Source organism: Oncorhynchus gorbuscha, linkage group LG11, assembly GCF_021184085.1.
Source record: "Oncorhynchus gorbuscha isolate QuinsamMale2020 ecotype Even-year linkage group LG11, OgorEven_v1.0, whole genome shotgun sequence".
Lineage (NCBI taxonomy): Eukaryota > Metazoa > Chordata > Actinopteri > Salmoniformes > Salmonidae > Oncorhynchus > Oncorhynchus gorbuscha.
In genome coordinates, this window is record NC_060183.1 from 59,083,959 (window position 1) to 59,097,828 (window position 13,870).

Consider the following 13,870-nt stretch of genomic DNA (forward strand, 5'->3'; position numbering starts at 1 on the left):
TGTCTGGGCTAGAGGGGCTGTTACTGTACTGTAGACCCTGTCTGGGCTAGATGGTCTGTTACTGTACTGTAGACCCTGTCTGGGCTAGAGGGGCTGTTACTGTACTGTAGACCCTGTCTGGGCTAGATGGGCTGTTACTGTACTGTAGACCCTGTCTGGGCTAGATGGGCTGTTACTGTACTGTAGACCCTGTCTGGGCTAGATGGTCTGTTACTGTACTGTAGACCCTGTCTGGGCTAGATGGTCTGTTACTGTACTGTAGACCCTGTCTGGGCTAGAGGGGCTGTTACTGTACTGTAGACCCTGTCTGGGCTAGAGGGGCTGTTACTGTACTGTAGACCCTGTCTGGGCTAGAGGGGCTGTTACTGTACTGTAGACCCTGTCTGGGCTAGAGGGGCTGTTACTGTACTGTAGACCCTGTCTGGGCTAGAGGGGCTGTTACTGTACTGTAGACCCTGTCTGGGCTAGAGGGGCTGTTACTGTACTGTAGACCCTGTCTGGGCTAGAGGGGCTGTTACTGTACTGTAGACCCTGTCTGGGCTAGATGGTCTGTTACTGTACTGTAGACCCTGTCTGGGCTAGATGGGCTGTTACTGTACTGTAGACCCTGTCTGGGCTAGATGGTCTGTTACTGTACTGTAGACCCTGTCTGGGCTAGAGGGGCTGTTACTGTACTGTAGACCCTGTCTGGGCTAGAGGGGCTGTTACTGTACTGTAGACCCTGTCTGGGCTAGAGGGGCTGTTACTGTACTGTAGACCCTGTCTGGGCTAGAGGGGCTGTTACTGTACTGTAGACCCTGTCTGGGCTAGAGGGGCTGTTACTGTACTGTAGACCCTGTCTGGGCTAGATGGGCTGTTACTGTACTGTAGACCCTGTCTGGGCTAGATGGTCTGTTACTGTACTGTAGACCCTGTCTGGGCTAGAGGGGCTGTTACTGTACTGTAGACCCTGTCTGGGCTAGAGGGGCTGTTACTGTACTGTAGACCCTGTCTGGGCTAGAGGGGCTGTTACTGTACTGTAGACCCTGTCTGGGCTAGAGGGTCTGTTACTGTACTGTAGACCCTGTCTGGGCTAGATGGTCTGTTACTGTACTGTAGACCCTGTCTGGGCTAGAGGGGCTGTTACTGTACTGTAGACCCTGTCTGGGCTAGATGGTCTGTTACTGTACTGTAGACCCTGTCTGGGCTAGAGGGGCTGTTACTGTACTGTAGACCCTGTCTGGGCTAGATGGTCTGTTACTGTACTGTAGACCCTGTCTGGGCTAGAGGGGCTGTTACTGTACTGTAGACCCTGTCTGGGCTAGAGGGGCTGTTACTGTACTGTAGACCCTGTCTGGGCTAGAGGGGCTGTTACTGTACTGTAGACCCTGTCTGGGCTAGATGGGCTGTTACTGTACTGTAGACCCTGTCTGGGCTAGATGGGCTGTTACTGTACTGTAGACCCTGTCTGGGCTAGATGGTCTGTTACTGTACTGTAGACCCTGTCTAAATGGTCTGTTACTGCTAGACCCTGTCTGGGCTAGAGGGGCTGTTACTGTACTGTAGACCCTGTCTGGGCTAGAGGGGCTGTTACTGTACTGTAGACCCTGTCTGGGCTAGAGGGGCTGTTACTGTACTGTAGACCCTGTCTGGGCTAGAGGGGCTGTTACTGTACTGTAGACCCTGTCTGGGCTAGAGGGGCTGTTACTGTACTGTAGACCCTGTCTGGGCTAGAGGGGCTGTTACTGTACTGTAGACCCTGTCTGGGCTAGAGGGGCTGTTACTGTACTGTAGACCCTGTCTGGGCTAGAGGGTCTGTTACTGTACTGTAGACCCTGTCTGGGCTAGATGGTCTGTTACTGTACTGTAGACCCTGTCTGGGCTAGATGGTCTGTTACTGTACTGTAGACCCTGTCTGGGCTAGATGGTCTGTTACTGTACTGTAGACCCTGTCTGGGCTAGATGGTCTGTTACTGTACTGTAGACCCTGTCTGGGCTAGATGGTCTGTTACTGTACTGTAGACCCTGTCTGGGCTAGAGGGGCTGTTACTGTACTGTAGACCCTGTCTGGGCTAGAGGGGCTGTTACTGTACTGTAGACCCTGTCTGGGCTAGATGGTCTGTTACTGTACTGTAGACCCTGTCTGGGCTAGATGGTCTGTTACTGTACTGTAGACCCTGTCTGGGCTAGAGGGGCTGTTACTGTACTGTAGACCCTGTCTGGGCTAGAGGGGCTGTTACTGTACTGTAGACCCTGTCTGGGCTAGAGGGGCTGTTACTGTACTGTAGACCCTGTCTGGGCTAGATGGGCTGTTACTGTACTGTAGACCCTGTCTGGGCTAGATGGTCTGTTACTGTACTGTAGACCCTGTCTGGGCTAGATGGTCTGTTACTGTACTGTAGACCCTGTCTGGGCTAGATGGTCTGTTACTGTACTGTAGACCCTGTCTGGGCTAGATGGTCTGTTACTGTACTGTAGACCCTGTCTGGGCTAGATGGTCTGTTACTGTACTGTAGACCCTGTCTGGGCTAGAGGGGCTGTTACTGTACTGTAGACCCTGTCTGGGCTAGAGGGGCTGTTACTGTACTGTAGACCCTGTCTGGGCTAGAGGGGCTGTTACTGTACTGTAGACCCTGTCTGGGCTAGATGGTCTGTTACTGTACTGTAGACCCTGTCTGGGCTAGATGGTCTGTTACTGTACTGTAGACCCTGTCTGGGCTAGAGGGGCTGTTACTGTACTGTAGACCCTGTCTGGGCTAGAGGGGCTGTTACTGTACTGTAGACCCTGTCTGGGCTAGATGGTCTGTTACTGTACTGTAGACCCTGTCTGGGCTAGATGGTCTGTTACTGTACTGTAGACCCTGTCTGGGCTAGAGGGGCTGTTACTGTACTGTAGACCCTGTCTGGGCTAGAGGGGCTGTTACTGTACTGTAGACCCTGTCTGGGCTAGAGGGGCTGTTACTGTACTGTAGACCCTGTCTGGGCTAGATGGGCTGTTACTGTACTGTAGACCCTGTCTGGGCTAGATGGTCTGTTACTGTACTGTAGACCCTGTCTGGGCTAGATGGTCTGTTACTGTACTGTAGACCCTGTCTGGGCTAGATGGTCTGTTACTGTACTGTAGACCCTGTCTGGGCTAGATGGTCTGTTACTGTACTGTAGACCCTGTCTGGGCTAGATGGTCTGTTACTGTACTGTAGACCCTGTCTGGGCTAGAGCGGCTGTTACTGTACTGTAGACCCTGTCTGGGCTAGATGGTCTGTTACTGTACTGTAGACCCTGTCTGGGCTAGAGGGGCTGTTACTGTACTGTAGACCCTGTCTGGGCTAGATGGGCTGTTACTGTACTGTACACCCTGTCTGGGCTAGATGGGCTGTTACTGTACTGTAGACCCTGTCTGGGCTAGAGGGGCTGTTACTGTACTGTAGACCCCTTCATGGGCTAGAGGGTCTGTTACTGTACTGTAGACCCTGTCTGGGCTAGATGGGCTGTTACTGTACTGTAGACCCTGTCTGGGCTAGATGGGCTGTTACTGTACTGTAGACCCTGTCTGGGCTAGATGGGCTGTTACTGTACTGTAGACCCCTTCTTGGGCTAGAGGGTCTGTTACTGTACTGTAGACCCTGTCTGGGCTGTCTTAGAGACACTGTGTTCCCTGCAGCCAGCACCTATAGCACAGTGCCCTCACAGCTGACCTGTTACTGTACTGTAGACCCTGTGTGGGCTAGAGGGGCTGTCTTAGAGACACTGTGTTCCCTGCAGCCAGCACCTATAGCACAGTGCCCTCACAGCTGACCTGTTACTGTACTGTAGACCCTGTGTGGGCTAGAGGGGCTGTCTTAGAGACACTGTGTTCCCTGCAGCCAGCACCTATAGCACAGTGCCCTCACAGCTGACCTGTTACTGTACTGTAGACGCTGTGTGGGCTAGAGTGGCTGTCTTAGAGACACTGTGTTCCCTGCAGCCAGCACCTATAGCACAGTGCCCTCACAGCTGACCTGTTACTGTACTGTAGACCCTGTGTGGACTAGAGGGGCTGTCTTAGAGACACTGTGTTCCCTGCAGCCAGCACCTATAGCACAGTGCCCTCACAGCTGACCTGTTACTGTACTGTAGACCCTGTGTGGGCTAGAGTGGTTGTCTTAGAGACACTGTGTTCCCTGCAGCCAGCACCTATAGCACAGTGCCCTCACAGCTGACCTGTTACTGTACTGTAGACCCTGTCTGGGCTGTCTTAGAGACACTGTGTTCCCTGCAGCCAGCACCTATAGCACAGTGCCCTCACAGCTGACTTGTTACTGTACAGTAGACCCTGTGTGGGCTAGAGGGGCTGTCTTAGAGACACTGTGTTCCCTGCAGCCAGCACCTATAGCACAGTGCCCTCACAGCTGACCTGTTACTGTACTGTAGACCCTGTGTGGGCTAGAGGGGCTGTCTTAGAGACACTGTGTTCCCTGCAGCCAGCACCTATAGCACAGTGCCCTCAGAGCTGACCTGTTACTGCCGTATGATGTCTCATCCCTCCTTACTGGAAAATACACACAACCTCTGAGGCCCTAGGCATACAATTAGTCTAGAATCATACCAGACACTAATACAGACCTGTACACTACACTTGCTTAGCGTAAATGAGGGAAATACCTCCCAGGTTGACCTAGTTCATGTATACTGAATATACTGTGTAAGTCTTTGAATCTTGAGTGTTTGTACTTTAGTCCTAAATCAATATAAACAATGATGTTACTCTTAACGTGCCTTTTTGCCTTGTTTGCCCCTCCACCACTTGATCTCCCTTTTGCTGCAGTTAGATAGATACAGAGTGGTCTTTTATGGTCTTGTAAGTAGTATTGGTTGTGGCTACTACTTTACTCTACACAGACTCTGAGTGTTCCTATGGTGCACACTTTGGTGATGCATACTTAGTGGTAGTGTCTATCTATGGAGAGACTGTCTTAATGGCCCTTGGCATGGGGCACTGAGCAGACACCTGGCAGGCGGTGTACCCATCCTCAGACAGTCCCTCAGTTGTCCCCTGGCCTCACCTGGCATGGCCTGGTAGCATGCTCCACAGGGCGGTTGGCAGCAGCGGCACGGTCACTATGGGCAGTAGGCTCTGGGTACAGTGGGCAGTGGGCACACAGACAGACAGAGGGGAATGTGGGAGAGAGAGAGAGAGAGAAATGACTTTAAAACCATGAGTAAGGAAATAGAAAAATGTCACACACAGTGTGTCAGTGTGGAGGTTTTTAGGTAAAAAAAACAATACTGTAAAATCACCAGGAATTCACCCAAAAATTAGTTGAATTAGAAATATCTTTACAAGTTTTCCCACGAATAGAATGAAATCAAGGTGTACAATGATTGTTCTTTTCAAATTCAATCTATTGTTTGGCCCCCGACCATCCACTCAGTCCCTGGCTGCTGTTTCCAGTGGAGGGAGTTTGAGCTCATGTAAATGCAGACACAATGCTTACTGTGTGGTGTAAACTTGAGAGAGTAAAACGTCCATCCTGTCTGAGTCAGAACACATGAACCATGGACAGCTCTCGTTTGGGGTTGACCAAAAGGTCAATGACATTGTGACACGGATGCCCCCACCCCCCCAGCATTACACACACACTTCCCAGAACTCTCCACTGTACTCACCCTCCTGGCCTTGAAGGGATTTAGACTAGAAACATAAATATCTATACCAGGATAGCTACCCTTATACTCAACAACATGATCACAAATGCTTTGTCATTCACAGATGGTCCGTTCACGGGGACCCCTCCCACTTACGGGTACGATGCGGACCGTGCGGAGGAGCAGAGGCGCCACCATGACATCCTGCCCTACATCGACGACTCGCCCTCCTCTTCGCCACACCTCAGCTCCAAGAGCCGCAGCAGCCGAGACACCCTCTCCTCCGGATCCCTTGAGTCCTCCAAGTCGGTGAGTGCCACCCCCCGTTTAGTCTTTGTCACAAAGGTAACCTCCCAATCACCCCAGGAAGCTCCTCATGTCTCTCCTACTCTGTTCTATCACCTTCTGGCCCTCCATCACAGCCTGCCATGAAGAAACATAGACACTTATCTCTGAAGCCTCTTTCTCCTCATAGGTTACCATGAAGAGAGACCCCACACCCCCAATCGATCTATAGTATAATAGCTTATTATCTTCATCAATAAGCCATACTACCTTAGTGACATTATATTGCCATTTTTGTAATGGGATTACCTTGCGATTGGTGTGTGTGTGTGTACACCTCACTGATTGGGTTAGACTGGTGCTATGTTAGTATGTGTTGTTGTAAATGCACCATACTGCAGTGTCTCTCTCCTGGAGGAAGTAATCACATCGCTGTACTGCAGTGTCTCTCTCCTGGAGGAAGTAATCACATCACTGTACTGCAGTCTCTCTCTCCTGGAGGAAGTAATCACATCACTGTACTGCAGTGTCTCTCTCCTGGAGGAAGTAATCACATCACAGTACTGCAGTCTCTCTCTCCTGGAGGAAGTAATCACATCATTGTACTGCAGTCTCTCTCTCCTGGAGGAAGTAATCACATCTCTCTCTCCTGGAGGAAGTAATCACATCATTGTACTGCAGTCTCTCTCTCCTGGAGGAAGTAATTACATCACTGTACTGCAGTCTCTCTCTCCTGGAGGAAGTAATTACATCACTGTACTGCAGTCTCTCTCTCTCTCCTGGAGGAAGTAATCACATCACTGTACTGCAGTCTCTCTCTCCTGGAGGAAGTAATCACATCATTGTACTGCAGTCTCTCTCTCCTGGAGGGTAATCACATCATTGTAATCCACATCATCAGTACTGCAGTGTCTCTCTCCTGGAGGAAGTAATCACATCACTGTACTATCACATCATTGTACTGCAGTCTCTCTCTCCTGGAGGAAGTAATCACATGTCTCTCTCTCCAGTCTCTCTCTCCTGGAGGAAGTAATCACATCACTGTACTGCAGTGTCTCTCTCCTGTACTGCAGTCTCTCTCCTGGAGGAAGTAATCACATCACTGTGCAGTCTCTCTCTCTCCAGTAATCACATCACTGTACTCACACTGCAGTGTCTCTCTCCTGGAGGAAGTAATCAATCATGCAGTGTCTCTCTCTCCTGTAATCACATCACTGTACTGCAGTGTCTCTCTCCTGGAGGAAGTAATCACATCACTGTAGTCTCTCTCCTGGAGGAAGTAATCACATCACTGTCTCAGTCTCTCTCTCCTGGAGGAAGTAATCACATCACTGCAGTGTCTCTCCAGTAATCACATCACTGTACTGCAGTCTCTCTCCTGGAGGAAGTAATCACATCACTGTACTGCAGTGTCTCTCTCTCCTGGAGGAAGTAATCACATCACTGTACTGCAGTGTCTCTCTCCTGGAGGAAGTAATCAATCAACTGCAGTGTCTCTCTCCTGGAGGAAGTAATCACATCACTGTACTGCAGTGTCTCTCTCTCCTGGAGGAAGTAATCACATCATTGTACTGCAGTCTCTCTCCTGGAGGAAGTAATCACATCACTGTACTGCACATCACATCACTGTACTGCAGTCTCTCTCTCCTGGAGGAAGTAATCACATCACTGTACTGCAGTCTCTCTCCTGGAGGAAGTAATCACATCACTGTGGAGGAAGTAATCACATCACTGGTAATCACATCACTGTACTGCAGTGTCTCTCTCCTGGAGGAAGTAATCACATCACTGTACTGCAGTCTCTCTCCTGGAGGAAGTAATCACATCACTGTACTGCAGTGTCTCTCTCCTGGAGGTAATCACATCACTGTACTGCAGTCTCTCTCTCCTGGAGGAAGTAATCACATCACTGTACTGCAGTGTCTCTCTCCTGGAGGAAGTAATCACATCACTGTACTGCAGTGTCTCTCTCCTGGAGGAAGTAATCACATCACTGTACTGCAGTGTCGCTCTCCTGGAGGAAGTAATCACATCACTGTACTGCACTGGAGGAAGTAATCACATCACTGTAGTCTCTCTCTCCTGGAGTGTCTCTCTCCTGGAGGAAGTAATCACATCAATGTACTGCAGTCTCTCTCTCCTGGAGGAAGTAATCACATCACTGTACTGCAGTGTCTCTCTCCTGGAGGAAGTAATCACATCATTGTACTGCAGTCTCTCTCTCCTGGAGGAAGTAATCACATCAGTGGTAATAAAGTAAGGCCTGTGACCCACCCCTGCCTCGCCTCAGTAGCAGACAGAGTGCTTGTCAAATTGATTGATGGTTGAATCTGCCAATAAATGGGGAGTCCCTGGCCGGTTTTAATAAGCATACACAGACACACACACACTCTCACTGTACACAAAGTGTGATGGATTTGGTATTGCAGGGATTGAGTGACATTTGCTGACCAAACTCCTGTATTTAGAGTCCCACTCCCTGACTAAACTCCTGTATTTAGAGTCCCACTCCCTGACTAAACTCCTGTATTTAGAGGCCCACTCCCTGAGTAAACTCCTGTATTTAGAGGCCCACTCCCTGACTAAACTCCTGTATTTAGAGGCCCACTCCCTGAGTAAACTCCTGTATTTAGAGACCCACTCCCTGACTAAACTCCTGTATTTAGAGTCCCACTCCCTGAGTAAACTCCTGTATTTAGAGACCCACTCCCTGAGTAAACTCCTGTATTTAGAGGCCCTGTATTTAGAGTCCCTGAGTAAACTCCTGTATTTAGAGACCCACTCATGTAATGTTAAATGTAAATCTAAACTCCTGTATTTAGAGACCCACTCCCTGAGTAAACTCCTGTATTTAGAGTCCCACTCCCTGAGTAAACTCCTGTATTTAGAGGCCATTCCCTGAGTAAACTCCTATATTTAGAGACCCACTCCCTGACTAAACTCCTGTATTTAGAGACCCACTCCCTGACTAAACTCCTGTATTTAGAGACCCACTCCCTGAGTAAACTCCTGTATTTAGAGACCCACTCCCTGAGTAAACTCCTGTATTTAGAGACCCACTCCCTGAGTAAACCTGTTACTGTAGTGTTAGCAGAGAGAGAGCTCCAGCTATTTTTAATATATATTTTTAATTTATTTGTGGGGATTTATTTAACTTTTCTTTTTTTTAACTAGGCAAGCTAAAAATATTACACTCAAAATCCATACAGCAGCACCACACATAGACAGATTTGTGCACACTGTTGTTTTTCAGTAGTCGTCTCCAAAATGCAATGATGTCCGTCTGTCACATTCTGACCTTTATTTCCTTTGTTTTGTCTTTATTTAGTATGGTCAGGGCATGAGTTGGGGTGGGCAGTCTATGTTTTGTGTTTCTATGTTTTTCTATTTCTGTGTTTGGCCTAGTATGGTTCTCAATCAGAGGCAGGTGTTGTTAGTTGTCTCTGATTGAGAATCATACTTAGTTTGGGTTTAACTGTTGGTTGGTGGGTGTTTGTTTCCGTGTCTGTGTTTGTCGCCACACGGTACTGTTTTGGTTTGGTTATTCACGTCATCTTTTATTGTATTTGTATTCTTAGTGTTCAGTTTATGTTTTTAAAATAAATGAAATGAACACTTACCACACCGCATCTTGGTCCGATCCTTACTCCTCTTCAGACGAAGAGGAGGAAATCTGCCGTTACAGAAACACCCACTAACAGAGGACCAAGCGACGTGGTAATGGGCAGCAGCAACAGCGGCCGAAGACACAGGACTCATGGACTTGGGAGGAAATTCTAGATGGGAGAGGAAGCCGTCCCAAAGCAGAGCTGGAGGCGCTGGTATGAGGAGGCAGCACGGCGGCGCGGTTGGAAGCCCGAGAGTCAGCCCCAAAAATATCTTGGGGGGAGGCACACAGGGAGTGTGGCGAAGCCAGGTAGGAGACCTGCGGCAACTTCCTGTGCTTACCGGAGAGCGAGAGGGACCGGGAAGGCACCGTGTTATGCTGTGGAGCGTACGGTCTCCCCGGTGCGGTACATTCCAGCTCCACGTATCGGCCGGGCTAGAGTGGGCATCGAGCCAGGTGCCATGAAGCCGGCTCTATGCATCTGGTCTCCAGTGCGTCTCCTTGGGCCAGCGTACATGGCACCAGCCTTACGCATGGTGTCCCCGGTTCGCCAGCACAGCCCAGTGCGGCTTATTCCACCTCGCCGCACTGGTCGGGCTACGGGGAGCATTCAACCAGGTAAGGTTGGGCAGGCTCGGTGCTCAAGAGCTCCAGTGCACCTGCACGGTCCGGTCTATCCAGTGCCACCTCCGCGCACTAGCCCTCCGGTGGCAGCCCCCCGCACCAGGCTGTCTCTCCGTCTTCTGCCTACAGGGTCTCCCGCCTGTCCAGTGCTGCCAGAGCTTTCCTCCTCTCCAGCGCTACCAGAGTATCCCGTCTGTCCAGAGCTGCTAGAGTCTCTCGTCTGTCCAGAGCTGCTAGAGTCTCCCGTCTGTCCAGAGCTGCTAGAGTCTCCCGTCTGTCCCGAGCTGCTAGAGTCTCCCATCTGTCCTGAGCTGCTAGAGTCTCCCGTCTGTCCTGAGCTGCTAGAGTCTCCCGTCTGTCCTGAGCTGTTAGAGTCTCCCGTCTGTCAGGAGCTGCTAGAGCCGCCAGTCTTCCCTGAACCGTCAGAGCCGTCAGTCAGCCAGGACCTGCCAGAGCCGTCAGTCAGTCAGGACCTGCCAGAGCCATCAGTCAGCCAGGACCTGCCAGAGCCGTCAGTCAGCCAGGACCTGCCAGAGCCGTCAGCCAGCCAGGAACTGCCAGAGCCGTCAGCCAGCCAGGAGCTGCCAGAGCCATCAGCCAGCCAGGAGCTGCCAGAGCGGTCAGCCAGCCAGGAGCTGCCAGAGCCGTCAGCCATCCAGGAGCTGCCAGAGCCGTCAGCCAGCCAGGAGCTGCCAGAGCCGTCAGCCAGCCAGGAGCTGCCAGAGCCGTCAGCCATCCAGGAGCTGCCAGAGCCGTCAGCCAGCCAGGAGCTGCCAGAGCCGTCAACCAGCCAGGAACAGCCAGAGCCGTCAGCCAGCCAGGAGCGGCCTGGAGCCGACCTTCACTCCGGCGCCGCCGGAGTCTACCGCCTGTCCGGCGCTGCCGGAATCTATCATCCATTCAGGACCCGTGGCGTGGGTCCCCAGTCCAAGATCGGTGGCAAGGGTCGCCACTCTAAAGAGGCCACGGAGACGGGCTAAGAGGCGCACCAAGACTATGATGAAGTGGGGTCCACGTCCCGCGCCAGAGCCGCCACCGTGGACAGACGCCCACCCAGAACCTCCCCGGTTTTGCAGACGGAGTCTGCACCTTTGGGTGGGGTGGGGGGGTACTGTCACGTTCTGACCTTTATTTTCCTTCGTTTTGTCTTTATTTAGTATGGTCAGGGCGTTAGTTGAGGTGGGCAGTCTATGTTTTGTGTTTCTATGTTTTTCTATTTCTGTGTTCGGCCTAGTATGGTTCTCAATCAGAGGCAGGTGTCGTTAGTTGTCTCTGATTGAGAAGCATACTTAGGTAGCCTGGGTTTCACTGTTGGTTGGTGGGTGTTTGTTTCCGTGTCTGTGTTTGTCGCCACACGGTACTGTTTTGGTTTGGTTATTCACGTCATCGTTTATTGTTTTTGTATTCTTAGTGTTCAGTTTGTTTTTAAAATAAACATTATGGACACATACCACGGCGCATCTTGGTCCGAAATCTGCCGTTACACCGTTCTTGATAACCCCCTCCGTCCGTCCGTCCTTGATACCCCCGGTTCAGCAGCTCGCCCACACAGCAGAGTGAGTCACCACCGTTTGATCCTGCTATCTCCCCCAGAGTCTTGGAAAGTATTACAGTACAATAACTCACTCCTTTAGAGAACAAGTTTTGGGAACAGAGAGAAGAGAGAGAGAGAAGAGAAACGGTCTGATTAACGCTTCAGTGATAGAGAGGGATGATGTTGATGTTCAGAAGAATTGTGAGAAATGAAAGTGAACAGGAGTTATATAAAACGAGACGAGCTTCGTCGCCCACAATCGCCTCCTACCTGGCTTTGAACGTTTCTCTCAATGTCCTCAGTTATTAGACCATCTGCTTACATACACGATAATAACTGTTGGTATGCCTTACGGTGTATTTCCACAGAGCAATTCGACTTAGACCTACTTAAACAAATCAGTAGTGACCATGAATCCATCCATGTGGTATTTAGCTTGTGTTTAGAATGATACATGAAGTCAAGGTACACACAGTTACTGTAGACTGGGTGGGTGCTTCGCATATAGATTTGTTTACTATGCATGCACGCACACACACACCACACGCGCACACACACACCACATGCACACCCACACACGCACGCATGCACACACACACACGCACGCATGCACACACACACACACCACACGCGCACACATACACCACATGCACACCCACACACGCACGCATGCACACACACACACACCACACGCGCACACACACACCACATGCACACCCACACATGCACGCATGCACACACACACACACCACACGCGCACACACACACCACATGCACACCCACACACACGCACAGTGTTAGAGTGATCAGCTGAGTTATAAGTCCAGGACCAGACTCCCTCAGTCTCTACACATCTGAATTCTGAGAGGGGCTCATTAGTTGTTGCTACGGCGATAAATAAAAGATGATAGTCTGGAGATGCGTTGGGCCCCCTGAGGAGGAGAGTTGAGTCTGGGGCTGAGCAATGAATGAATACACACTTGCTCACCTCCACAATGGAAACGTGGGCTGGCTGGGCCCATTATATCTCTGAGAGGTTTCACATTCATTTTTCTCTTTCATTCACTTTTATCTGATCATTTCTGTTATCAAGTGTCCCTCAGGCTTTTGCCCTGTCTGGCCTCCAGGGTTACATAAAGATTCAACGCACATCAGAAAAATATTAAATTCAATCTGTGGATCTTCTTCAGGTGAGATCGGTGGTCTGTCACCTGTCAGACATGTAGCTGTTCCAAACATCCAACGCGTACATACTGTTGTCACTTAGAAAGGCTTCATATTCTCTTCTCTTCTAACACTCTCCTCTAGTATAGAAGCAGAAACGGCTTGTTGTATAAGAACCAAGAAGCAGAGCGATGCACAGCACAGACATATGGGTAATGGAGTCCACAGCACAGACATATGGGTAATGGAGTCCACAGCACAGACATATGGGTAATGGAGTCCACAGCACAGACATATGGGTAATGGAGTCCACAGTACAGACATATGGGTAATGGAGTCCACAGCACAGACATATGGGTAATGGAGTCCACAGCACAGACACATGGGTAATGGAGTACACAGCACAGACACATGGGTAATGGAGTCCACAGCACAGACATATGGGTAATGGAGTCCACAGCACAGACACATGGGTAATGGAGTCCACAGCACAGACACATGGGTAATGGAGTCCACAGCACAGACATATGGGTAATGGAGTCCACAGCACAGACATATGGGTAATGGAGTCCACAGCACAGACATATGGGTAATGGAGTCCACAGCACAGACACATGGGTATTGGAGTACACAGCACAGACACATGGGTAATGGAGTCCACATCACAGACATATCGGTAATGGAGTCCACAGCACAGACACATGGGTAATGGAGTCCACAGCACAGACACATGGGTAATGGAGTCAACAGCACAGACATATGGGTAATGGAGTCCACAGCACAGACATATGGGTAATGGAGTCCACAGCACAGACATATAGGTAATGGAGTCCACAGCACAGACATATGGGTAATGGAGTCCACAGCACAGACATATGGGTAATGAAGTCCACAGCACAGACATATGGGTAATGAAGTCCACAGCACAGACATATGGGTAATGAAGTCCACAGCACAGACATATGGGTAATGAAGTCCACAGCACAGACATATGGGTAATGAAGTCCACAGCACAGACATATGGGTAATGAAGTCCACAGCACAGACATATG

The 13,870-nt window shown here is 50.3% G+C and overlaps 1 protein-coding gene across 1 annotated transcript in view; it reads left to right on the forward strand.

Moving 5' to 3' along the window:
- The window catches only part of LOC124049029 (breakpoint cluster region protein-like), a 154,171-nt gene that overhangs the window by 73,723 nt on the left and 66,578 nt on the right, over positions 1–13,870 (forward strand). Inside the window, exon 2 of the mRNA XM_046370315.1 lies at positions 5,729–5,913. Coding sequence (XP_046226271.1) covers positions 5,729–5,913 — 185 coding nt within the window. The remainder of the gene's footprint in view (positions 1–5,728; positions 5,914–13,870) is intronic.